Raw genomic sequence first — 26267 nt, 5'->3', positions numbered from 1 at the left:
TCCGAGGGCCAGCCAGTCCAACTCCATTCGGTCATGCAGGAATACACAATCAGTACTCCAGCCAGATTACCATCCAGCTTCTGTTTAAAAACCTCCAGAGAAGGAGACTCCACTATACTTCAGTGAGTTATGTTTGAACCAGAGCTTGGGAGGGTTATCATTTTGCATAACAACTCACATACTTCTTAAATTTCAGGGGCAGACAATATAACCTCTTGGCATGGAGGTGAGCAAATTTTTAGAACACATATACATTCAAAACATGTACTCTGAGTAACTGAAGCATGTTGAAGAACAGTGGTACTCAACCTCTCTTGCACCCTCTGATGTTTTAAGACTTGCTCTCCTAAAAGTCCTACTAAAATGGCCAACAATCAAGGTTTTTGGGGTCTGAAGTAATTCTGTATCCACAGATACAACTATCCATATCTTGAAAATATTTTAAAAATACAATCATAATCCAAAAAGCGAACCTTGATTTTGCCATTTTATATAAGGGACATGGATTTTGGTATCCTTAAGGCCTAGACCCAAGCCCCAGCACATATTAAAGCCCATTGTAGGTCTTTTTGTTGAAATGTTTTGTCTTTTGTGAGCTGCTTTGAGTTTTGGTCTAGGAGAAAGGTACGACATAAACAAAGGTGGATACATGGAAAGTCTAGGACCACATGAGGTTGGATCCAGGTTGGCCACCTCTTTTTCAGAGTATGATACTAAGCGAAGGTCATTCACTGAATATTCATGACGAATCAGGATTTGAACCCAACCCATCCATATCCAGGATTGTGCTCTTTAAAGGTTCATTAGACTTCAACCAAGAGAGGCAAAGGAAGGAGCCCAAAGTCGCATGTTTATTTTTTTGTCCTGAATTTTATATAGAATATATTACAGTCAGAGTTTCGCATCTTTTTAATCAAAAGATTAACAAATTATTGCAAGTTTTTTTTTAGATGTATATCCAGGAAACATAGTGGTATTAGAAGTAAAACATTCTAGAAAGCTGTCATAGATTTCTTTTAAAAAATACAGAATGAAACAAAACAAAGGAAAACATGGGGAGGAATGAGAAAGCAGTCCCTTTTTTCAACAGAAAAGTCATGAATAAATTGCACTGCTCGTGGATACTGTAATTCCAAATTACAAGAGAAAACCAATAGCCCATAAATCAAACATAAAAGCAAAGAACAAGCAAGTGATGATGGAGAGCAGTACTACTCCACAAACGTACACACAGAGGGAGGTGGCCATTATTTTTTCCTACTGATACTGGCTTTCTAGGTAGAAACACGCCTGCTTCATTATTACATTCTCCTTTCAAAAATTAAATCAAATTAAATTGCAGTGTTTAAAATGGTGACTTAAAACTTCTGGCTTTTTGCTCACATCATGTGTTGTTAAACCATCAACCTCTTCTCAGGGCATGTAACTTGTGGGCAACTTTCTCCAATTCTGCTTCTATTGCTGCCAGACTTTCCAGCTCTTGGTCCTGGAAGTAGAAAGGAGACACAGATCATCCAGTGCTGCTTATCATTGCCCACCAACATGTTTACAGATGAAAACATGAGATCAAGGAACGCCATAGTGCTGTCAAGATGGGAAAAGTTAGTAATGAGGAAGAACACACAAGTTAGGAATGGTTACAGCAGTTTGCTTTTGACTGAGTCTATTGGGAAGGACAAGATTATGCTCATCCACTCCTCCTCCCAGCCAAATTATGGGTTAACTGAATGCAAAGTAGTTTTGCACTTTGAACTCAAATCTGCACCAATGGAAGTAAGCTGAGGATAAAGGGGTAACGTGGGAAGAGCAGAAAACAACTGGGAGATTTAAAAGCAGCTGAAAAAGTGGGACAATAGGAGATTAATTGGGACTGTCCACCAAATCAGGACAGTACACATGTGATTCTACAAAAGTCCAGTTTTACCTTTTGGGGAGTTGAATCAGGGCACAGAGAAAGACACATGACCTGTTTCAGTGGTCACCCTAAGGGTTCTCAAACTCTCTTTCCAGAAAGATTTGCAAAGGTTTCTTTGCTTCCCATGTTTAGATTTCCTAGAAAGCTATCCTGGCTTTAAGAAAAAGAAGATAAATGCAAAAATTACAATGCCACCCCCTTTTTCTGAACAGAAAATGTATGCCCAAATCATAGTTACAAGGCACAATCAATAGCTAATAAAGGGAACATGAAAGCAAGCCACAACGTGATTAGATTGAGTCTTATGTCAGGTATGGTTTTGGGATGGAGCCGATTTGGGAGACAAGGAAAACCCAAGGAGCTTGGATGAAACAACTGAGGATCCATTATTCTGATACGGAGCACCTAAAGCAGTTTTCTCATTCTGTCTAATGGCAGTAATGGCCTTTCTGAATGTAAATTTAAATGCTGATATAGAACTAATATTCTGACTTGTATACTTCAACACCATACTGGAAGCATTTTCCAATCTGGTATTTATCATCAGTTCTTCTTGCTGCCTTCTCATTTTGCAATAATTAAAGAGTCAGGCTGGTCAGGTTAACAGAAAAAACTAACCTGTAACTGAATGGGTGACTATGAGTGATCTCTTTTAACCAAGGAAAGTGGTCATAGCCATCCTGCACTGATATGAAAAAAATCAAGATTGGTGACCTCCAAGTCTCAATAAACTGCAAATCCCAGCAGCTCTAAGCAGTAGTGGTAAGGAATAATGGGAATTGGAGTTCAACGATATTTGGAAGGCTGTACTGTTCTCACATTTGATCTATTCTGTCAAGCTGTTAGAAATACGCTACACTGGAAGCCATTGTTCAGAAGACATTTGTCCATTTGCTGATGAAAATTGAACATGCTCATCGTTGGAATATTGAGAAAGGTCATTAATCTTTTTCTCCTCCATTTTCAGTAACATTCTCTCGGTAAGGAATGTAACACTAAACAATTATTTCTAGCCTAGAGATTCCTACAGAGAACATATTTAATCAAATCCATGAATAATCAAATCCAGAAATGTCAAAACCACAAATGTGGAGACGCAACTCTATAAGCACATACACACATGTAAATCACTGAAAGAAAATATTATATATGGCTCTGACAAGGGTATCATAGAGTGTTCTGGGCAAGATTTATTCACAGATAAGGGAATGTGACTTTCCTAAGAATTTTCATGACTGATTGAAATTAGAGCCTTAGTCTCTCAGAGTGTCCCAATATTTTTTCTAGTCCCCAAGGCATTGTAGCTATTCCTTTTTTGAAATAAATCACCAAATCATGTACACTTGTTACAACCTGTTTTGACCAAGGGCTGTTTGAACATCAGACAATTTCTATGGGCTTGATGCCATTCCAGGAAATAATTTTTCCCTTCTAGCTTCTTTGTCCAGGTTTCCTTCATAATATTTGTTTGGAGCCAGAAGTTATCAGCCTTTCAATGTAATGAAACCACAAAGCACAGCTGCAGGCTTCAGTGTAGGCAGCAATATGTTCGTGACTTAAAGAGGATTTTGCAGGATCACAGGAAATCCACTTCTGGAGCAAGATGCCCGGTTTCTGTCCCAATGCCAAGATGAGAGTGTGTTTGTGTGTGTGTGTGTGTGTGTGTGTGTGTGTGTGTGTGTGTGTATGATGGGGTATACCCAGGCACATGTACAGTGTAACTCATCTAAAACAAGCTACTTTTCATGTGACCAGCAGCAGCAAAAAAGATATCAGACTGCTGTATTACCTCGAGCAAAGCTGAGTTTCCTGTAACCCTCTAGAGCAATGATAGTGAACCTTTTAGAGACCAAATGCCCAAACTGGGGGGGGGGGGTTTGGGGGGCGAGCCTGGAGGGGTGGGGAGAGTGAATGGGGTGCTAACTGGGAAAATCTAGACTTAAGAGCACTGGTGACAAACCTATGGCACACATGCCAGACAAGTGGGTGAGCAAGTGGGAGAGCGATCGGGTGAGCAAATGGGGGGCTGGCAAGAGGGCAAATGGGGGAGTGAGTTGGGAAATGGATGATGAGCGAATGGGGAATGGGCGACAATACGCATGCCAAGAAAGAGGGTGCTGTGTGCCCCTTCTGGCATTCGTGCTATAGGTTCACCACCAGTGCTCTAGAGTCTAGATATCCCCAATTAGCCCTAGCTGGGATGGCCAATGGTAAGCCATAATGGGAAGCGTAATTCCCCAACATCTGGAGGATAAAGATTCCTCCCCCCTCCATGGAAACTGCTTTATTTACCAGATTGGATAGCATCACATTTGTGGAAAGCAAAGCTATATGGACAGGTAGCAGCTCTCCAGCTCTATCAAGGTTTATTTCCCCAGCCCTACAAATCACGTTTTGAATTTGAAAGTTACTTTGTTGCTGAGTCACAGCCTTTCTTCTACTTCAGATTCATCCCTGGGAAAGGAATAGGGTTGTCACTTCTCCCGGTTCAGCCCTGGTTCATCTTCATGGGCTATCTCCAGTCAGGATGCAAGGGTGCAAATCCTCCAGTTTTGATGTGCTCAGTTTATGGGCAAGAGGTCTGTGTACAAATTTCCAGTTCAGCTAGGAAATCAGCAGCTTCTTACAAATTTGCAAGGCTCAATCCATTTATTGCTGCAATTTACAGACACTATGTATTTACTTGGTTAGCGTCCTTCTTGTAGTGCCAGACCTCACCATCTGCTCAGCTATGCATCCACCCTCTGGCTATAAGTAAGTAAAATATTGGTCCTTATCCTATCTCCCTATATCAGTGGTCTGGGAGCTGCCACTTTAGACATGATGTCTGTCATGATTTATAAACAGGAAGATATGTTTTACATGAAAAGCTACAATCTTCTGTGGTTGTTGTTTAATGCATAATACTTAATGACATCACTAGACTTCATCTCTAGGTCTCAGGTTTGGGCCTGGAATCTGGGATGGTCCTGGCAGCCCTAGATATGAGCAATTATTACACGTTCTCTTCCAAGGCCACTTCTCTCCTCTCCCATTCTCAAGACAGATCTTGCAATATAAAAGGATGGAAAGCTAGCATACTTCACAGTCATAGACAGTTTGCACCACTATCTCTGTTGCCAAATTCATTCCACAAGATAGTATGTCAAAGAAGCAAAGTTTTCAAAATGTATTTTCTCAGAGGACCATTTCAACCATTCAATTGGCCTGGTGGATGTGGGATTCCAGGTGGAACTCATCTAAGCTTTGCCAAGGGGGGTTCATCAATTGAGAAATGCTGTCTCAGCTGTGTACAACAGGACAGACTACCATAAGCTGAAAATCAAGGACTGTCCTACCTTTGGGAAGAGTAAGATATGCCTGGAGCAGTTGATGCCGAGAGGCAATAGCAAGGAGTTGAAGGGAATTGCAGTGGGTCATACAGCTGTTCCTGCACTTCCTAAATTTCTCTGTTCTCTTGAGGTGTGGATGGCACTGACCCACTGCTAATAGGTCTTGAATTCAACAGTTTTTGGTACATGAGACTATGCACATATATGTTTGTGGTCACACAGCAAGAATGCCTTGGGTCAGCAATGCATATCCGTATAATGTTACCAGCAGCAGTTGGTACAGTTTGAGTATCACTCATACAAAATTCTTGGGACCAGAAATGTTCAATTTTTCAGATTTTGGGATGCTTGCATTTATATAATGAGATCTTGGATATGGGACCCAAATCTAAACATGAAATCATTAATGTTTCATATACACCTGGTACACATAGCTTGAAGGTAATTGTATGCACAATGTTGCCAGTAATTTTGTGCATGAAGCACAGTTTTCATTATCTCCCCCCCCCCCCCCCCCCCATGTAGACAATTTTGGATTTTGGAGTATTTTGGATTTCTGAATTCTGGATAAGGAATACTCAACTTGCATTCACTAGGCCTGTTCATTAAGTATGGTGTATTCTTCCTGCATGTTCTTCTCTGTGTGCTAGAACAGTCCTTTCCCAACCGTGTTTCTTTCCCATCCTAACAGCACAGTTATTGGCATGGCAATATACTTATAAACCACGGAGACACACTCTTTCCTTTCCTCTCTTTTTATCTTTTCTGAGATGATGTTGACGAGAGCTTTTGTGTTGAAACTGGTACCTGAGCGACCGTTGTCACGTTGTGCTGGCTCCCTCCCTGGTGTCTTGTCAGGGCCTTGGCAATTCCCTGAAAAGACAGGGATAATAGTGTGCTAAAAGGGCACATGCTCGGTCCTGAGCAAAAAGGAAGAATTACTGCTGTTCTGGGAATAGAAGTAACTATTTTATGTACTTTGAAGCAAGTTAAGTAGACTTCTCATCATTGGTAACTGAAGATTAAAGATACTGGATCAAAAGGAGAAGGGACAGCTCTGGGATTTTATGCCCTACAACAGACTTGATTTGACATGGACAGTTTTGATTTTCAGCTACTTTTAAAATATGTCAGTTTTTCTCTCTTCCTACTTTCTCCCTTTGTTCCACTGATTACTCCAATTATTGAGAACTGAGCTGAAAGCACTAAAATATTTTGCACTTAATTTACTCATGCAAAGGGAAAGAACAGTAGGTAAGAAAGACTTGCCCTTCCCAGACCAATCAGACAAAAGAAAACTGTTTCATACTCGCCTAAAATCTTCTCTGTCATTAATAGCTTTCACTGACTTTATAACACACTGATGTTGCTTTGCCACAATCCCAGTTTTCTTTTGTGAAATGTTTGAGGATATGGGACATTGAAACAGATCCATAGAGGCTCCATAACAGATATAGCATAGGTGGAAAAAGTGTGGATCACAAAACATGTGTTGTTTCCAACCCATTTTCATGCCCCCAGGTTCTTTGGACCTCTCCCAAAATTCCCAGACTATCTTGGAAATGTCCAACCAATTTGAGTGATGGAAAATGCCTTAAAAATGCTAAAAGAACACTGCTTGAATATGGAAAATATGCCCCCAGTCTCTCCCAATGCCCTTTTTTGGATGTCAATTTCTCAGGGCCTTTTATACTGTACAATACAACTGTCATCCTGTCTCTACCTTCACAGCTTCAGGGTCTGGTTGAATATTTTGGAATATTTGCATATATATGATGAGACATCTTGGAAGCCAATTCCAAACATGAAATTCATGCTTTCGGAGAATGAATTTCCCATCCCCATGATAGACCTTGTATCTGCAGCCATTTCCTTATCAATTGCACTTTATCTAGCCCAATAAGTTTGTTGACAGTCACAGGGTCCACCCCATCCCAAGTTGCTCTCTCATTCATGGTTGCACTGAATCTACTACCTTGTGTTATAATACTCACTCGAGGCACTTTGCCCAGTTCATTTTTACCCCCTCTACTTGGGTGCCAAATCCATGTTTTAGTATGATTATCATTTTATACCTTTGTTATGCTTAGAGAGTTGAATTTTAATATCTGTGTCTGTATTTTTGATGTTTTTATTTGGTTTGCTATTTGTATCTGGGCTTGGCCCCATATAAGCTGCCCCAACTCCTTTCGGGGAGGTGGAGGCAGGGTATAAAAATAAAGTATCAACATCATCATCATCATGCTTCATATACACCTTATACACATGGCCTGAGGGTAGTTTTCTTCAATAATAATTTTGTTCAAGTAACAAAGTTTGTGCCCACTGAAAGCAAAGGTGTCACTGTCTCAGCTGCCCATATGTAAATGTACATGAACCAACCCTTACCTCTGTTTTTGGGTTAGCACTTCCTTCTTCGTCCTTCTTTTCTTCAGGCATGGCAACAAGTGGAAAGCCCCCTTCACTGCTCTCCTCTTTCGAATGATGCTTCTGTGGCCTCCTTTCATTGTCTTCTGAATTACGGACATCATATTTCTGGGACCTAAGGGCTAGTTTCATGGACCTATCTGGGTCTTCTTCATTGCTTTCAGTTTCTTCTGTACGCTTTGTAGTAGTCAGTTGCTTGGCAAGTTCATCCATCTTATTCCATCTCTTGGCATCTTCTAAATCTCTAGAGTCCTCTTCCACTTCCTCACTTTCAATATCCCTAGAATTGGAGGCATCTTTGTCCTGCCTTGCATCATCAAGAGAGTGATGCCTTCCTCCTCTCACGTGGTGGTATCTCTCTTTTTCTTCTGCAACTTTTTCATCCTCTGCAAATCCCTTGGCTTCTTGGTAATCTGGGGGGGAAAGGGTCAATATATTTTTGGGTTACTTGTTTGCATTTGGTTAACTAAAACCCAGTCTTATTCACCTTCAATACGTTTGGAGTTTTGGTCTAAAAATGTAGCCATTACAGCAACCTCCCATCACCATCTCAGGTATTTCTATACCAAGCAAATTATAGTGAGGAAAGGGGACAGAGAGTGCTATAGTAACAGGCCAGATTCATGGAAACAGTAGGCCAGATTCATAACTCCTCCATCTGTTTAGTCTTTTGGAAATCTCGTATCAAATGTATGCTCAGGAATAAATTGCAGATATGTATGAGAAAAGGAATATTTCCAATTGATTCTAAAACCAAATGATATTTAGTCAATAATGCTTAAAATCAATGTATCATCTGGCTACTAAGGTGAGAGTGAAATAGGTATTAGGTGAATACAGGCCACAGAAAAACAAGGGAAGGGGGTAGACATACCATCCTCTCTTTGATCCTCTATATCCTCAAAACTGGTTGGATGTTCTTCTTCAGAGGTGTTTCTTTCCTTCTCTTCCTCCACTTCTTCATCAGCATCCCTTTCATCTTCATCCTCCTCCTGGTCCTCCTCTTCTTCCTCCTCTTCTGCCTGATCTCTGATACTGTCTTCTCTCTCTTCTTTGCTCTCCTCTTGGCTTTGTCTGGAAGCATGCTCCTTCTCCTCAAATTCATCTGTTCCTAGGCCATCTTCCTCCTCCTCATCCTCCTCCTCCTCTTGGCCTCCCTGCTCAGGAGGCTCATCATCTCGGGCATCATCATGGATGTGATTGTCTACAGCCGCATCATCCCAGGACAATTCTTCAGCCTCACCAACCTCATTGCTCTCAAATCCTGTGGGGTTCTCCTTGTCATCTTCAGTCTCAACGTCTCGGGCCCTAGTCTCCCTCTCCTCCAAACTGTTCCTCTCCTCTTTTGAAATGTCCCTTTCATTGTTCTGCTGACTTTTCTCTGCCTCTTCCAGCTCAGCCAAGGAGGCAATAGGATCCTCACTAGGAGACAGCTCTGAAAATCAGAAAAATAAAAACAAGAAGAAAGTGGTTATTTTTGAAGGAGTTTGCTGCATGAAGAATAACCTCCAATCTTTACCAAACCAAATCTTTATATATATGCACATTTACTTTGGACTGGACACCTTTGGCAGGACCCATTGGTTTTAATTATTTTACTGTAAAGCTCTATGTACATTTGGTAGCACTATATAAATTAATCCTTAAACATCTCCATTTCAAATCTATTACAAAGACCAGGCACGTTGGTATCCTATTATTTAACTCATGGAAGATGGATGTCCCTAAATTTGGAATAGCTTGTTTTTCAATATTTTGTTCATTTACATCCTGCCTTTTCCTTAGTAATCGGACTCAAGTTTGCTACTAGTTAAAATAATAGAGATTAAAAACTATATGAAATCAATAAATGGTATGAAATAAAAATAAATAAAAGTTAAACAATTTGTGAAGTTTAAATTATTTAGATTCATTAAAATATTATATACATATTTATGGTTTTGACTTTTGTCAAAAGGGTCTTGTGCCCTTAATCCAGTATATGTGGTGGGTTTCCTGAACAAACCAAGAAAACAGGACAGCACACCATTAAAAATCCATCATAATCAACTTCTAAAAACCTCACAGAATATGAATGTTTTACTTGTTGGTGGATAAGGGTTTTTTATTGTGTCAGAAGCGACTTAAGAACATACTGCAAGTTGCTTCTGGTGTGAGAGAATTGGCTGTCTACAGAGACGTTGGCCAGGGGATGCCTGGATGTGTTACCATCCTGCTGGGAGGCTTCTCTCATGTCCCCGTAAGCTAGGGCTGACAGACGGCAGCTCACCCCATCTCACAGATTCGAACCGGCAACCTTAAGGTTAACAATCCAAGATAATGGGACAGAGAGAAGGAGCCTCTCCTGAATATCTTAAAATTTTACCACCTCTATGTATTTCTTACACTATTGAATATGATAGGATCATGGATTTGACTCAGTTATGAATGAGTAACTGTACATTATGCATTCATTCCTGCAGTTGTCGGTTCCAGCCTTTATTTCCATAGATTGGCAAAGCTAGCAAGGTACAGCATTAGCTTTATCCTTAGACAGAGTAGTGCAAATTTCTCAGGCAACTGCTTTGGAGCGCCATGAAAAAGCAATAAATGGTTACTCAATTTTCATGACTAGTGTAAAAACTAGATAGGGCTCTTGTAACCTTCATAGTTTTATAGGTGCTTCAGCAGGTATTACTTCTTACCTTTGGGCCCTTCCACACAGCCGTATAACCCAGAATATTAAGGCCAATTTATTTATTTACAGTATTTATATTCCGCCCTTCTCACCCCAAAGGGGACTCAGGGCAGATCACAATGTACACATACAAGGCAAACATTCAATGCCATATGAACATAGAGACAGAGACAGACACAGAGGCAATTTAACCTTCTCCAGCGTCCAGCTTCCTGAGGGTATGCTCGATTCCAGTCACAGAGGGAGCAGCTGCTTCATCATCCACTGTGACGCCGACTTCCTCATTCCAAACGGCAGCTGGACGATTTTTATGGTGTGGTAAATTAATTAAATTAGCCTCCACACCTATAAGTGGTACCTAAATTTCCTACTTGATAGATGCAACTATCTTTCAGGTTGCTTAGGTCAACAACAAGCAGGGCTATTTTTATTTTAATGGTTGGGTGCTCACTCCGCCACGGGCTGGTCTTGAACTCATGACTTCTTGGTCATAGTGATTTATTGCAGCTGGCTGCTAATCAGCCAGCACCATAATAATCCACAATATCTGATTTGAACTGGATTATCTGAGTCCACACTGCCATATAATCCAATTCAATGTGGATTTTATACAGCTGTGTGGAAAGGGTCTGACAATTGCTGGGATTCCCTCTTCCATACAACAATTAAAGGTACAGGAGTCCTCACCAGTTTTCAATCTACCAAGCCTATGCATTATATTTTACTTCTAGGGATGGGGAGAGTTGCTTGTGGGATTTTCTGCTTTTTAGGCCAAAATAATTTGGCCACTTTTAAAGACTATGCATATTGACTTTGAGAGGGCAGGTGGCACCTTTACTATTGTACATCAGGCACCAAAATATCTTGGGGTCGAGCCTGTGAAAGGGATGGAGAGTATTTCTATTTGCTTCTTTAAAAGCTGACTTCTAACCAGTGGAAGAGCAATCGTGTGCTCTCATGTTCCCTTCACTGCAGAAAACGACTTCCACTGTGGAGCAGGTGTGTGTGCCAAGGCCATTTGAAATCCCATCCACCTTCATGTTGTTCTGCCCGGATTTTGTGAGGGTGATCATGACACCAACCTCTTTCTGTGTTACCATCGCTTTGGGTTTCAAGGACTTCAGAAAGCTCATCTTCAAATCCATGGCTTTTCTTCTCCAGTTCTGTCCTTTCGTCAGCTCCTGTTACAAAGGTAGAAATTACCGGGGGTGGGAATAAACATTTGAGAGCTCTTTCTGATACAATATAGTCCCCACTCGCCCACCACCCATCCCACTAAGACTTTTCTTTTCCTATACAGGTCATAGTAACCCATAGTTATTCATGGTGTCACATGGGGATCCGCATAGTCACCTCTGAGCTTAAATCCTTACCCTACCAGGAACAAGTGATGTTTTTTAAAGGCTGGTGTAAATTAAAACACTGTATGTTCTGTACAAAAGCAAACAGGCAAGCTAAATTCAATGCCAACCCTCACATTTCAAACCTAAGCTACATTAAACTAAATTTGGCAATGACCTGAATAAATTATGCAAAACTCAGCTTTTGGTTTGCATAATTTAGTCTGCGTTTTAAGTGGCGCTGAATTTATTTGTCATTTGGAAAAGATCAAGGGATTGGGTAAGGCACAATCAACTACTTGTAATTTCTAATCACAATCTTTTAGTTTTATGTCTAGGCACATTCGGACTAGAAAGCTGTTGTTGTTGCTGTTGCTGTTTCAATGAAGATGCAGATAAATATCAGTTATCCGATCATAGAATAATAGACTAGAGACCACATGGGCCATTTAGTCTAACTCCCTGTCATTCAGGGAATGGACTTGGGATCAGAAGTGTTTAGGATTTTGGAAATGTTCCTGATTTGCATATACGTATTTGCACAATATTTTGGAAATGGAACCCATGCCTAAACATAACATTCATGTATGTTTCATATGAACCTTAGCCTAAAGGTAATTTTATGCAATAAGTAAAGGTAAAGGTTTCCCCTTGACATTGAGTCTAGTTGAGTCCGACTCTGGGGAGTGGTGTTCATCTCAATTTCTAAGCCGAAGAGTCGGCATTGTTCGCAGATGCCTCCTAGGTCATGTGGCCAGCATGACTGCATGAAGCACCATTACCTTCCCACCAAAGCGGTACCTATTGATCTACTCACATTTGCATATTTTCACACTGCTAGGTTGGTAGAAGCTGGGGCTAACGATGGGAGCTCACCCCATTCTGCAGATTCAAACTGCCAACCTTCCGGTCAGCAAGTTCTGCAACTTAGCGGTTTAACCCACTGTGCCACCATAGTGTCATTTTATGCAATTTTAAAAATAATTTTGTGCATGAAACATCAGAAAGCAAAAGTGCCTTCTCAGCTATCGCTGTGGGCTATTTTGGATTTTGGAATATTTTGGATTTAGGAACTCCAGATAATGGATGCTTAACCTGTAATGCATATTTCTACTGCATTCTTTAACCATAGGTCCCTAACGCAGTCGAGTACACAGAAAACATTCTTGTTAACTAAAATCAAGGCTTTTTAACAAATGAAAAAATATCTCAGTCATACACACAAACACAATGATTCCAGCAGAGCAATACCTTGACTTGCAATGTCTTGAAGTTCCCTTAGCAAGTTTTGGTGACGAAGAATAGAGCGGATTCTTTCATCTGTAAGAAAAGGATCTGTCATATGAACAATACACTGGCATAATGAGTTAGTCTGAGATGTTTTTCAAATTGTGGTTTCATTAGCCGTTCACAAAGCTGACTTTTAAACAATTCTGTTCATTACTAGAGGCCACTTGAAACCAGCAAAAGCAATTTAATTTAGCATGACATATTAGTGTCTTCATTAGGCTTGAATGTTTTACTTAGCCTTCGTTTTATCAGTAGTTATGATTAGATTTTAAAGCATTGTACCGAAACCAAGTCATGCAAATTAGAGCTAACACTTTCTTCCATGCCAACAAAAAGGTGTAGAGAAAGACAACGTATCGTACCGCCTTGAAGAATGTCTAGGCATTCCTGGCTGATTGGGAGTGGATTTGGTTTTGACACCGTATCCGAAATGACTTCAGCAATGCATTTCATCACCTAGAAAAACACGAACATATGTGCATGCATTTATTTCCATTCAATGTTTTCTGTAAGGCAGTGGTTCTCAACCTGTAGGTCCTCAGATGTTTTGGCCTTCAACTCCCAGAAATCCTAACAGATGGTAAACTGGCTGGGATTTCTGGGAATTGTAGACAAAAACATCTGGGGACCCATAGGCTAAGAACCACTGCTGTAAGGAATTGGGGAGAGAACACATGCTTCCTCTTCCTCCCACATCCCTCATTTTATCTCCTCAATGGGTAGGGGAAGCTGAGAGATTGTAGTTAGCTCAAGGAACCTGGAGAGTTGCATTGCTGAATGGGGTTTTTAAACATGGGATCCACCATCAAACTCACCATTTGAACATGGGATCCATTAACCCACCATTAAACCTTGGAGACAGAAAAGAGGATGAAATGCCAACTGTACTCAGTGAAGTATAATATATTCCTCTGTGTTCTTTATCTGAGGTCTTTTTAAATAATTTAGATGCTTAGTAAATGATCAGCATAAATTGTGCCAAGCAGAAAGAGAACAAAGATGTTCATGGCACAGGTCATTTGCTTGTAATCTGCTTTCTTTCAGTATTGCATTTAATATGTCTTTTGCTGAAAATTGAAGTCTTGCCTGCCTGCCTAAGACAGAAAGGAATAAAAACCACTTTAAGGTTAAAACGACATGCAGACCGCCTTCCATATTTGCAGGAAAATTATCAGGGTGATGTTCTGTTCTGTCGAGTAAAAAATAGTATTTTTAAAAAAATTCATGGTTTTTCACTTTCCCAAGGGTCCTGTGTCCCTATCCCTAGCAAATGTGTTAATAAAATATAAATACATTTATAAATTTAATATATTTTGCAATTGTAACATTAAACATTTCAGAAATTGTGTGGTAGTCACTCTGCAAGAATACGGATGCTATTGCACTAAAGTGGTGGAACCCAATGTTTTTAGCATAGGTTCAACAACAAAGAGTTGCCATCATATTCTGTATTGTGTGGATAATTTGGCTTGTCTTTCATTCGCTTTTTATTTCTATGGGGAAACTTTCTGGTGATGTAGGTTACTATTGGCATAAATTAAAAGATTGCAGCACCAACAACAAATAGCAGTAGTAGGGGTTAATTATGATTGAATTAGTAAAGGTAAAGGTTTCCCCTTGACATTAAGTCTAATCGTGACCGACTCTGGGGGTAATGCTCATCTCCATTTCTAAGCCAAAGAGCCGGCGTTGTCCGTAGACACCTCCTACGTCATGTGGCCAGCATGACTGCATGGAGCGCTGTTACCTTCCCACCAAAGTGGTACCTATTGATCTACTCACATTTGCATGTTTTTTAACTGCTAGGTTGGCAGAAGCTGGGGCTAACAACAGGAGCTCACCCCATCTGCCGATTCGAACCGCCGACCTTGTAAAGCGACACCATTTCCAAACCAACACTAAAAACCATGGCTTCATGTCCCAATTTATCAATCATAAGCATGAAGGATTAAGAACCCCGCAATGTGTTCTGAAATATTTAAGACCTGCGTTTGCAGTCTATGCCGAACTGCTTGTTCCATTTTAATCATATTTGCGGAGGAGGCAATAATTCATGCTCGCTCCCATATCAAGGAAGCAAGTAAAATGGGTCAGAGTGGGGCACAGAAGACATTTTGACTTATTATAAAACATTATTTTTCTCTGTAAGTGAAAGACTTAAAAACAAACAAACAGGAAGGCTTTCTAAGTTCAAATCTATCATCTACCACTCCAAAGTGACACCAGATTATTCCAGCTGCTCTTTCAATCACAATGAGTTGGGGATTGATTCTCAGTTGCCAGTCAGGTTCCTTCTCAAGCCCTCTCCAAATGTTTGCAGTTCGTAAGTGGCAAATCCTTCTCATCTCTGTAGAAAATTACTTTTACCATATTGACATTTCAGATTAAAGAATGGAATGACAAACAAATGGAAAGAAACCATTATACTTCTCTGTGTGCTTGGTAGGCAAAATGAGAAGTCTTAAAGCTCAAGGTTCGCTTCTCATTGTTATTTCCTGCCAGTGATTCATTCGCTCCTCTTTTACCATCTTTCTCTTTTGAAAAATTGTGATTGGAGTATGGTAGAATATTCTATTATATGTGTCTATGTGAAAAAGTCAGTGTCTCAAGGATGTTTGGGTTGCATATACATATATAAGGCCAGCTTATTTGTAAAATGCCATTGGTAACATATAAATAGTAAAACATCTATCTCTACACATGATAATAAAAGTGAAAATATGTACTGTATGTGTTTATGTGGCTGGAGTGTCCATTTACACAGACAGGCTCCCATTTCCATAAATGTGCAGGAGACACCAATGGCCCTCCCTCCAATGACATCGCAGGTTATAGAGAGCACCATGAATATGTACAACCCCTGCCAGTGTCCTCCACAAACACCATACTGCCCACCACCCAAGTGAAGGCTTTCATACAGGGACAATTTCATCCTAGATTTTACGTGTTTCCTCCACCACAGACATCCCAGTGTTTCTTAGTCTCTCAACTGATGTCGAATTTGAATGATCCCGCCCACTGCCTCTCCCACAACCCTTTCCTACTCTTTTCTATGGTGCACAGCAAACAAAGCAGAATTGATCAGCAACTGAACATACTGGAAGGGTTTGGGGGACTGACTCAACATGATGGAAGTTGTAGTTCACTCTACATAAAGACAGAGCACTGTGACCCTCACCAGCAATAGACCTGGACCACATTTGGCACACAGAACCCCGCATGACCAACGGAAAATACTCAAGAGGTTTGGGGGGAATTGACAATTTATAGGAGTTGCAGCTCACATTCAGAGAGCACTGTGAACCCAAAGAACAATGGATCTGGACCAAACTTGGCACATATACCCGATATGCCCAAATCTGAATACTGGTGGGTTTGGGGGGGGGGGGGGGATTGCCCTTGACATTTGGAAGTTGTAGGTATTAGGATTTAAAGTTCACCTGCAATCAAAGAACACTCTGAACTCCACTAAAGATAAACCTGGACCTAACTTGGCACACAGAACGCCCATGACCAACAAAAAATACTGGAGGTCTTTGGGGGAAATTCACCTTGATTTGGGGGAGTTGTAGTTCACCTTCCAGAGAGCACCGTGAACTCAAATGATAATGCACACATGCCTGATACGCCCAAATTTGAATACTAGAGGAGTTTGGGAGAGATAGACCTCAATTTCTGGGAGTTATAGTTCACCTACAACCAGAGAAACTGTGAACCCCACTGACGATGGACCTGGATCAAACTTGGCACACAGAACCACCGTGACTAACTGAATATACTGGCAGGGTTTGGGGGAACTGACTGTCATTTCTGGGAGTTGTAGTTCACTGACATCCAGAGACACTGTGGCCATCACTAATTATGGATCTGGACCAAACTTGGCACACAGAACCCCCATGACCAACTGAACCTACTGCAGGGAAATTAAGGGGACTGACCCACCATGGTTGGACCTATAGTTCATTCTGCAGCCAGAGAGCACACTGAACCCCACCAATGATGCATCTAGAGCAAACTTGCCCAACTTGACAAACTAACTACTGATGGAGTTTCAGGGAGTTAATCCAGCAAGATGTGCATTGTAGTTCACCCACAACTTTATGTATTTTTTAAAATTAAAAAATGACTTTTTCAAACAACCTGGGAAACACCAGGTACCCAAGTGAGTTGTAAAATATAAATGTGTGAATATGTCTTCAAGTCACATGTCAACTTGTGGTGACGTCATGACTTTCATAGGATTTTCTTAAGCAAGGAATACTCAGAAGTGTTTTGCCAGTTCCTTCTTCTGAAGAATAGCACATAATATCTGGTATTCATCGACAGTCTCCCATCCAAGTACTAACCAAGGCTGCCTCTGTTAGTGAAGATCAGATGAGATCTAGTGCTTTTAGGCCCGTCTTAAAGAAAAGTCTTGGAGAGCTCTAATATCTAAGGAATGCTAGCAGAACAGGAGGCATGTCCTTGGGCCTCTCTAATATCAGAGTCTTGGAAAACTAAGGTTCACAGATGCCTTGCAATGGCTCAGAGAGAGATATCCACTCCAGTACATTCTATGGCTTCTGAGATGGTGCCTCGGGGAAGCATAGCATTACATTGTGTAATAACTAAAACAACTTGCAGCACTCATCATTAAATGCATAAGCAATAAAAGAATCGGTGACCAAGCTGTGTTAAGCACTGAAGGCATTAGAAAACAGAAAAGCATTAGAAAACAGAAAAGCATTAGAAAACAGAAAAACAGTTGTCTAAATGACATCCAAACAGAGCCTTGCTGGATAATTTAGTCCACATTTGGGAAACCACAACTAAAGAAATCCCACAGATGGGAAGAGAGGAATTTCCAGAAGCTCATAAAGCATGGGAGAACTAGCTCACAGAATCTACCAGGGTCTTTCAAACACTCTTAAATAAAAAATTCTTATGAGCAGGATGTGTATGTGGACACATCCTACATATGTCCAGTATAGCTTACTCCCAAGTAAGTGGGTGGGGGGCTCAAAGGCAATATCCGTCTTAATATTTCTTAGTGCTTGATTATTTAGTGTTCTTCCAACTGATAATGCCCGAGGAGACTCAGCTCAGTCTTGGTGGCCTAATTTCACTTGATCATTTCAGAAGAGCTCGGGTTTCTATTTGGGTGGGGGGATAAATCCTCCCTGTTCTGGGATCCTTGTCACCCACCTCTGTTAAGGTGGGCTGTAGAGATGTTTGATATGGTTTACAAAATCCCAGATTAATTTCAGGAATGCAGAGAAGCTGGAAAGCTCACATTGTGCAATCAAAGAGGTCAGAAATCTCAGACAAAGCTGTTTATATTTCCCTCTTTAGCCAGTAAATTGACTCAGTGTTTTAATCAGAGCTTTAAGGGATCTGCCAAAGATCCAGAATATGTTTTGAAAGTGGGTTTGATAACAGGCATAGGACCTTTAGACGAAAACTCAGGGAGGGTTTACTATCCCATTGATATGGAAACCAGAATCTGCCATGGCATACTTTTGATTTTGAAATATCTCAAGACTGATCAGTGATGAGTCTGTAACCTCAAAACAGGTAAGATTAAAGCTTCAAACAACTCAGACCGACAAGAAATCAAGGCTCTCAAAGTGTATCCAACAGCAATCAAGCCAAGACAGGTTTTATACAAGATGTGCTGATTATTAACTGGGCATATTTTTGAACTGTTTTTCACAGAAAAAATAGCACGTGTTTGCATCTTTTTCTGGCCTTTTTCCTTTAAAAAAATATGCAGAGCTTAGAGTTGGAATAAGACTAATGGTCCTTTACTCTCGAAATCTGCTGCCCAAAGCAGCATCAGCATCAAGTTGCTTCACAATATGCAGAAATGTGAAGGTATAGTGGGTCTACCTAGTGAAAAATCAATGTGGAGGTGCTGGGAGGCTTCATAACAGAAGGAGACTGAATTCAGAACCCGCTGCACTGATCTTCTTGCATCGTCAGCATTGCTGGGTGATCAAAGTCAGCAAGAGATACTGTGGCTGGGTAGGGGGCCAAGCTTAGCTCTGTTATTTACTGTTTGGTGCTTTGCATAGGGAAGGGAGCTATTCCATACAAGCTCTGTGAAAGGCGATCTAATTCATACAGAGGTGAGCTTGGAAAAATTTATTTTGCAGGACTATAACTCCCAGAGACTTAAATCCAGTTGCTAGTCCCAGGTAGAATTGAGCCACTGAATAGTAATAATAATAATAATAATAATAATACCCTTTTTTCTAAAAGAGACTCAAAGCAGTGAACATCATATAACTTAAACCATTTTAAACCTAAAGACTATAAACATTAAAATAAAATTAAACCTGAAAGTATCTAAAAAGAAATCATTAAAACCATCAAAGCCAATTTAAAATACATAAAACACCACACAATGCCCTTGACTCAATTTTAGAATCTCCCTTCTTTAGTTACTGAGTGAGAAACTATCATAGAAACAGTGTGGGCTAGTGGTTTGAGTGATGGAATATGAATCCAGGAGATTGGTGTTCAAATCCCATTTGGCCACTGAAACTCATTGGGTGACTTAGGACACCTCACACTTCTCAGCATCAGAGGAAATCAATGCTTACTCCTTTTGAACAAATCTTGCAAGGAAAACCCCATGATAGGTTCACCTTAGGGTCACCGTAAATCCAAAACCTAAAGACACACAACAACCCATCACTATTTGTGTATATTTTGTTGATTCTGTGCTTTTACCCTACTTGAGCTTAGCATAGAATCATAGAATCATAGAGTTGGAAGAGACCACATGGGCCATCTAGTCCAACCCCCTGCCATGAAGGGAAAGCACAATCAAAGCACCCCCGACAGATGCCCATTCAGCCTCTGTTTGAAAGCCTATTATCTCTGCTATATAGTAAGTTGACTGTATAAAGTGCTTTACATGTTTTCCTGGACAGTTCAGAAGACCCCATGATGTTCAATGAGAATTACTCTCAAAAATTTGCTGCCCCATTTTCCTCAAGCAAGAGATCAATACAATTCCCATTTAAGTCAAAGGAATTCAGATTCTTGGGATGAATAGTTATTTATTATATTCCCTTCCATGAAGCCGGGTGTTATTTACAAATGCCCCTTCAGTCCAATACAGAAATTCTTGTACCATTGACATCAGCATAGCTAACTAGCATGAGGCATAATTCTGACTGTAAGCAATAGTTGTCATAGGGCCATCCACATAATATTTGTTTGAGGCCTAGGCTCCTTTACCTTCAGCAACTTAAAGAATATTATATTCTAGGGATGGGAACTATGCTATCCTCCAGGCACTGTCGGAGTGAAACTCCTTGTAACCCAACCCATTGGCTTTATGTTAGCTAGAGCTGCTGGACATTGCAGCACAGCATCTAAAGACCATATAATTTGTTGCACCATCCTTGTCCCATAGACCACTGATTCATAAACAATGAGTCCTTACCCCAAATGGTGCCCCCTTAGCTCAATACTGGGATCACAAAATGTTTGGCAACAGTAAAAATTTTCTGAATGTCATCCAGCTACACAAATCTGTTAACAACAACATGCATTGTTTACAATGGACTCCGCAGAAAATGCTTCAGCTGTACTTCACAAAATAGAAAATCAGTCTGTTTAGTGAGCATCAAAAATGCTGGTTTATTATCAGTAAATGTTTGATTTTTAAACTTATTTTATATATCTACTAGCTGTGCCCGGCCACGCGTTGCTGTGGCGTTGTCTGGTGGTGTTGGTGAGAAATTGTTGAGGTAGTGGTGGTATTGAAAGTCTGTTGTATGGTTGTCTATATGTTTAGTATGCACACTGAAGTGGATTATATGGCAGTGTGGAGTCAAGATAATCCAGTTCAAAGCAGATAATACAAGATTCTAAATGGGTTATATAGTTGTGTGGAAGGGCCTTGAGTCTACACTGCCATATAATCCAGTTAAAATCTGTGGAAGAGGCCTAAGTGAGGCCTAACTGTGCCTGTCCCCTGGGCTGAGCAGGTTTCTAGGAGACCAAGTGGGCGGAGATTAGCCTTGAAACTGGCAGCAATTGGATAAAAACTGTTATTCCTCTCCCTGTAATTAGGACTTTATTTTTCTTTTCTTTTTGTTGTATCAACCTAGAGCCGTGAATGATGGGTTGTGTTGTCAAATTTCGAGGTTGGGGAGCCTGTAGTTTTGTTGTTTTGTCCGCTGCCCTGATGCCATCACTCTTTTATATATATAGATATACCTGGGATCATGTAAAAATTTCTCGGATGGAAAGAGGTCAAGAGTGGAAAAAGTTTAAAAACTCCTGCCTTTGACCAGGGATATGAATAGTGTGGTGCACCAGAAGCAGCTGGATTCCAGTTCCTGTTAGCCCTAAATAATAGCCTATGGCCAGGAAAGATGGGAGACATAGTCCAATATCATCTGGAAGGTTGCAAATTCCTTACTACTGCTTGAAACTATTATCTGAGTTGTCACCATTACTCTTTTGGATTTACAATGCCCAACCCTATTTCAAGCTATTAACAAGCAACTGTGAATACTGTGATACAGATGACACCATTAGATGTCAAGGAAGAGAGCCTGTAACATGGATTTCCATAACTGCAAGTTCAAATTGATGAGAGCAGTTGTGATGGAAAGAATGAACTTGTGGGCATATTAGTGCTCACTCAAAAGACCACTGCTGAGGAAGTTATATACTGTTATATACTCTTGCTAAATGCTGCTGTGCCCCTGCTGAAGGCAAAAGTCTGCATAGTTACTATGATCTGAGCCAGAGGAGAGAAAGCTAAATAAGCGTGAATTTACAGCCAGGGCCTTTGGAAGGCTCCAGAACTGATGATGCTGGAAGTGCCAAACAAAATCATCTTCCGGGTTGCAGTTTGGCAAAAAAAAAAAAAAAAAAAAAAAAAAAAAAAGGGATCTGCGTGGGTTTTTTTATAGCACCAGAGGTGGGAGTAATGGTGATTCGGGAAGAGAGATTAATGATAATTAATCTAGAAGAGATGCCAGCAAAAGCCGTTTCCAACCATAGCAAAATGTCTTTTGAGGCAGATTTCGATGAAAAATGGAGACTGAGGTGGGAAACCTAGAAGTTCAGTTCTAGTAGCACTTATTAAGAAAACCTGTTTTGGTAAATTGGCAGATGAAAGCTGTTAGAATCACAGAATCATAGAGTTGGAAGAGACCCCCAAGGGTCATCCAGTCCAACCCCATGCCATGCAGAAACACACAATCAAAGCACTACTGACAGATGGCCACCTAGCCTCTGCTTAAGTATAACACATATGAACATACAGCACATTAAGCAAATATTAAGGAAGGCTAGAGTACACATTTCCAGTGTGAACACACACACACATGCTCACAGATGCATCACCAGCTACAAGTTGCTATGATCATCCTAAAGAAAACAAAAGTGGTTTCCAAATGTTGTAGGAATCAAACAAACTACAGCCAAAGATAAAGGATTCTGAAGATTATAATCCAACATCTGTGAATCCACAGATTGCAAACTACTGAAAATCAGTCTTGCACTTAGAACAATGATAATCCACAATGTGTGAAACTGGGTGTGTTTTCAGGCTGTGCAAAAGAAACAAACTCTGTGAGCAAGACAGTTGTACATGATGTACAACTGAATGGAAAACAGTATTTTCATCCTCTGTTTTTTCAGGTGCATTTATTTTATTCTCTGGGGCTTATATACACACAACACAATATTCACATGCAGGTGACCCTATCTGCAAAGAGGATGAAAGCAGCATCGACTCCACCCATGATCTGCTTCCCTTGAGATCAGTTTATACAAGCCGCATCACAATGGGATACAAACAGAAGGCAGGTGCACTATAGAAAGTAGCTCAAAATGTTCTAGGGGTAAAGTAAGCTCAGTAATGTAATATGTTTGTTTAATTTAACATATATTTTCCAAACAAATAGAAACAAAAGGTCAAAAGGAAGTAGACAGGAGAAAAATAAATTCTGAGAATGTCTATTTTTGTGTAGCCATCCTTTCAAATTAGGGATGGAGACACATGTTACTGTTGCTTACCCCTGCATCTGAAACTTTTAAATAACATATTATTTCCTTTTTAAGCAAGAAAAAGTGTAAATGTTAAGAAAATAAAAACTGAAGTAAAATGGAATATTTCATTCAAGTTCAACTGGTACAGCTGTTTCTGGTACAGAGATAATGGCATTGCATTTGCTTGCCATCTAACCATCATAGATGAACAATTTCTAATGAAAACTAAATGCATTGATAACCTTAACACTGGGCCTTCATTGCTGCATGAACAAGGACTCAAACCAAAGTATTCCAAGTGATAGAACACACAGACAAATCTGTCAGTTTTGGTTTTTTCCATTTTTGAAAAAAGAATATTTCAAATTCAATATGAAGAATATTGGAGATTTATGCAAATTCTGATTAAAACAAATGAATAGAAGTAAAAATTCTCACCAGTTCCACTTGAAACGATAATTTAGAATATCTGTCTTATAACTAACTACACGTGCATTATCTATGTTATTTATCTTCGAAGCTAATGGGGTTATAATATATTTGTACTGTGTTTTCTCTCTGTGTGTGTTTTGATGCTGCTTTACTAGAGCATTAGTGCTAGGGACAATATTGAAGTGTGTTACCAGTAACACTTAAGCCCTTTAACAGCAGGGGGTTAAGTTTAGCTCACAATGGGCTTATATGGGATATAATTGGAAGTCTAATTCACCAACCCTCAAAAGCTCAAGAGGAGTGTCTACAGTCAGTTACTATTGAAAACTGAAGTCACACCAAGGTCCTCATTGTGTAAACTGGTCACACAAATAAGTTTTTTTAATGACAAGAAAGTCTTTTTCAAAATGATTGTTTACACACCACACAGCAACAAACTTGGGTTTGTCCCAGATATAATGATGATGTTGATAACAATAAACATTATTTACAACCCGCCACCATCTTCCCAAAGGGACTCGGTGTGGCTCACAGAAGCACTACCAGTGCTAAACATAAAATAGACAATACATAAATATAAAGGCTATCACAACATAAATACACAACTGCAACCATGCATAAAATGACATATAATATTTTTTTAAAATTCATAAAACGCAGCAATGTTTTCAGATAAAACTGGCAGTCAGTCATTTCTGATTTGCAACCAGTCATTTCTCCTAGTTGCAAGAATTAACATGATACATATATTTTAAATTTTAAATTTATTGCATTTATTATCATTAGTTAAGAAACTTTTATAAATTCCATATGCACTTTGCAAAGTGTTCCAGTACACCAATTACTATATCAAGGCTTTTAAAAAAAATAAATAAGCAAGATTGAACATGTTTGCTCAGATGAACAACCATATACATTTTAAACTATTTTGCGTCCACAACTCACCTTGGCATCATCTTGAGTTGCTGGATTTGTTACTGGAAGTGAAATTACTGCAAGAGAAAGAAGACAACCATGAACGTTATTTCATATTTTCTGAGATTTCCCATCTCTCTATTGAAATTCAGCCAATGTTAGACCTAGCCTTTGCAAACTGGATCTAAGGGTGTGGGATATGTGGGTACTGGCATAAAGAAGGGTGGTATAAAAAAACTACAAAAACCATTTGTGAAATGTGTTGTTGAATGCTTTCATGGTCGGAATCACTGGGTTGCTGTGAGATTTCTGGGCAGTATGGTCATGTTTAATAATAATAATAATAATAATAATAATAATAATAATAATAATAATAATACTTTATTCTTATATCTTGCCCCATCTCCTCGAAGGGACTCGGGACGGCTCACACGGGGACTAAGCCCAGCAATACACAATAAAATTCAACCACAAAACATATAATACATTAAAACATACTCAAGGAATAGCTACTAGTCAGGCGCAATGAACATATTCCACATATTCAGAAGCATTCTCTCCTGACGTTTCACCTACATCTATTTTAGGCATCCTCAGAGGTTGTGAGGTTTGTTGAAAACTAGGCAAGTGGGGTTTATATATCTGTGGAAAGTCCAGGGTGGGAAAAAGATCCCTTATTTGCCTGAGGCAAGTGTGAATGTTGCAATTGGCCACCTTGATTCACATTGAATAGCTTTGCAACTTCAAAGCCTGGCTGTTGTGAAATTCTCATCATAAATTTGTTCACTGAACAAAGGTGGATTGTATATATTCTGTGTACACTTACTAAAACAATAATCTAAAGTGAAAGGTAGTATATTTATAAGGTCCACAATCGATCACTCAGAAGTAGGTCATGGAATAATTTCTCCCCAGTTCATGGATTTTGGGGGATCTTTTTCCCTTCGGCTTTGAGTAACCCAGCGGGGAATTGATTCCCTGCACTTTGTATGGATTTCAGTCAGATTGCCATGAGTGCGATTAGGTGGGCAGGTATGGATGGGAAAAAGAAACAAACAGGCATTTGGATTGAGAAACTAAAAAAACAGCAGAGCAGAATCTTGTGCTTACAGTAGGCATTTCTTCAAAAGTTGGTAAAGCTAGGATAAAATGACCTTGGCTATCAAGGGCTATGCTGTTAGACCGGGGCATACCAGTCCAGCCAAGACTCCTCAGGACTGAGATGGGTTCAAATCCCAACCCATCCCATCTTTCAGTGCAATAAACCAGACTTGGTTCCCTCTGGACCAGCTTGGACCAGCCATGGCTGCAACTCCGCGGAAGCTGGAGGCGCCGCTGTCCTTGGTGCTGAAAAGGAGAGTCAATGCGGACCTGGGCAGCAGCGGGGATTTGCGGGAGAAACCGAAAGCGGAGTCGCCCTCCCTCTTTCTTTCTTTCCCTCTCTCCTCCCTTCTTACCTTGCACCGCAAGCAGGAGGGCAGCCAAAAATGCCCCCAGAGTCATGTTGCTGGAAGAAAAGAGCTTGGAGGGCGAAGGGAGGCGGGCGAGGAATATTGCCGGGGGCTGGTCTTTGGAGGAAGGGAACCAGCCTGGGCGGGAGAGAGGATTAATCCGTCCCCAGCTCCGCTTCCCTTTCCTTTAATGCCTTGGGCTGGTGCTGATCCCCGACGGGGCACTGCAGCAAGGCAGCCTGGCTTATATATATTTCTCCCTCCCTCCCTCCCCTCCTCCTCCTCCTCCTCCCGCCCCTCCGGAAGCGGCGTCAAGAGGAAGCCAGTCTCTCCCGCTTCTTCCCATCCCAGGAAGAGATCGCCCAATGCGTGGGGATGGCGCTCCTTCCTGCTCTCCGCGCCTTGCCAAGCCTCGAGGCGCCCCCACGTCAGGACAGGGCTCCTCTGCTCCACGGACACGAGTTTCACACGTTGCGCCCGAGGCCG

At 40.5% G+C, this 26267-nt stretch overlaps 1 protein-coding gene across 2 annotated transcripts; it reads right to left on the bottom strand.

Annotated features, from left to right (window-relative positions):
- Nucleotides 1-829: 829 nt before the first annotated feature.
- chga (chromogranin A) lies at nt 830-26045 on the bottom strand. 2 transcript variants are annotated; one of them, XM_008111674.3, is made up of 9 exons: nt 25788-26045; nt 24361-24407; nt 13344-13437; nt 12943-13011; nt 11434-11532; nt 8549-9109; nt 7636-8087; nt 6055-6120; nt 830-1486 (listed from the first exon to the last, which is right to left on the bottom strand). In XM_008111674.3, the coding sequence occupies exons 1-9, from the start codon at nt 25831-25833 to the stop codon at nt 1403-1405; spliced, it is 1518 nt and encodes a 505-aa protein (XP_008109881.1). In that variant the 5' UTR covers nt 25834-26045; the 3' UTR covers nt 830-1402. The 2 variants fall into 2 exon arrangements, with proteins under 2 accessions (XP_008109881.1, XP_003214390.1); XM_003214342.3 differs by lacking the exon at nt 6055-6120 and having other exon boundaries at nt 25788-26044.
- Between the last annotated feature and the right edge of the window lie 222 nt (nt 26046-26267).

Source organism: Anolis carolinensis, chromosome 1 (assembly GCF_035594765.1).
Source record: "Anolis carolinensis isolate JA03-04 chromosome 1, rAnoCar3.1.pri, whole genome shotgun sequence".
Taxonomy (NCBI): Eukaryota; Metazoa; Chordata; class Lepidosauria; order Squamata; family Dactyloidae; genus Anolis; species Anolis carolinensis.
This window is presented reverse-complemented; position numbering and strand designations above follow the sequence as displayed.

Bases quoted from the DNA above. Each gene is read 5' to 3' on its own strand.
- chga (XM_008111674.3), bottom strand. From the start codon at position 25,833: ATGACTCTGGGGGCATTTTTGGCTGCCCTCCTGCTTGCGGTGCAAG. The intron at 13,438-24,360 runs GTGAGTTGTGGA...GTGTTTTTCTAG, and splicing joins CAACTCAAGATGATGCCAAG to GTGATGAAATGCATTGCTGA. The intron at 1,487-6,054 runs GTACCAGTTTCA...TTCTACTTCCAG, and splicing joins ACGTGACAACGGTCGCTCAG to GACCAAGAGCTGGAAAGTCT.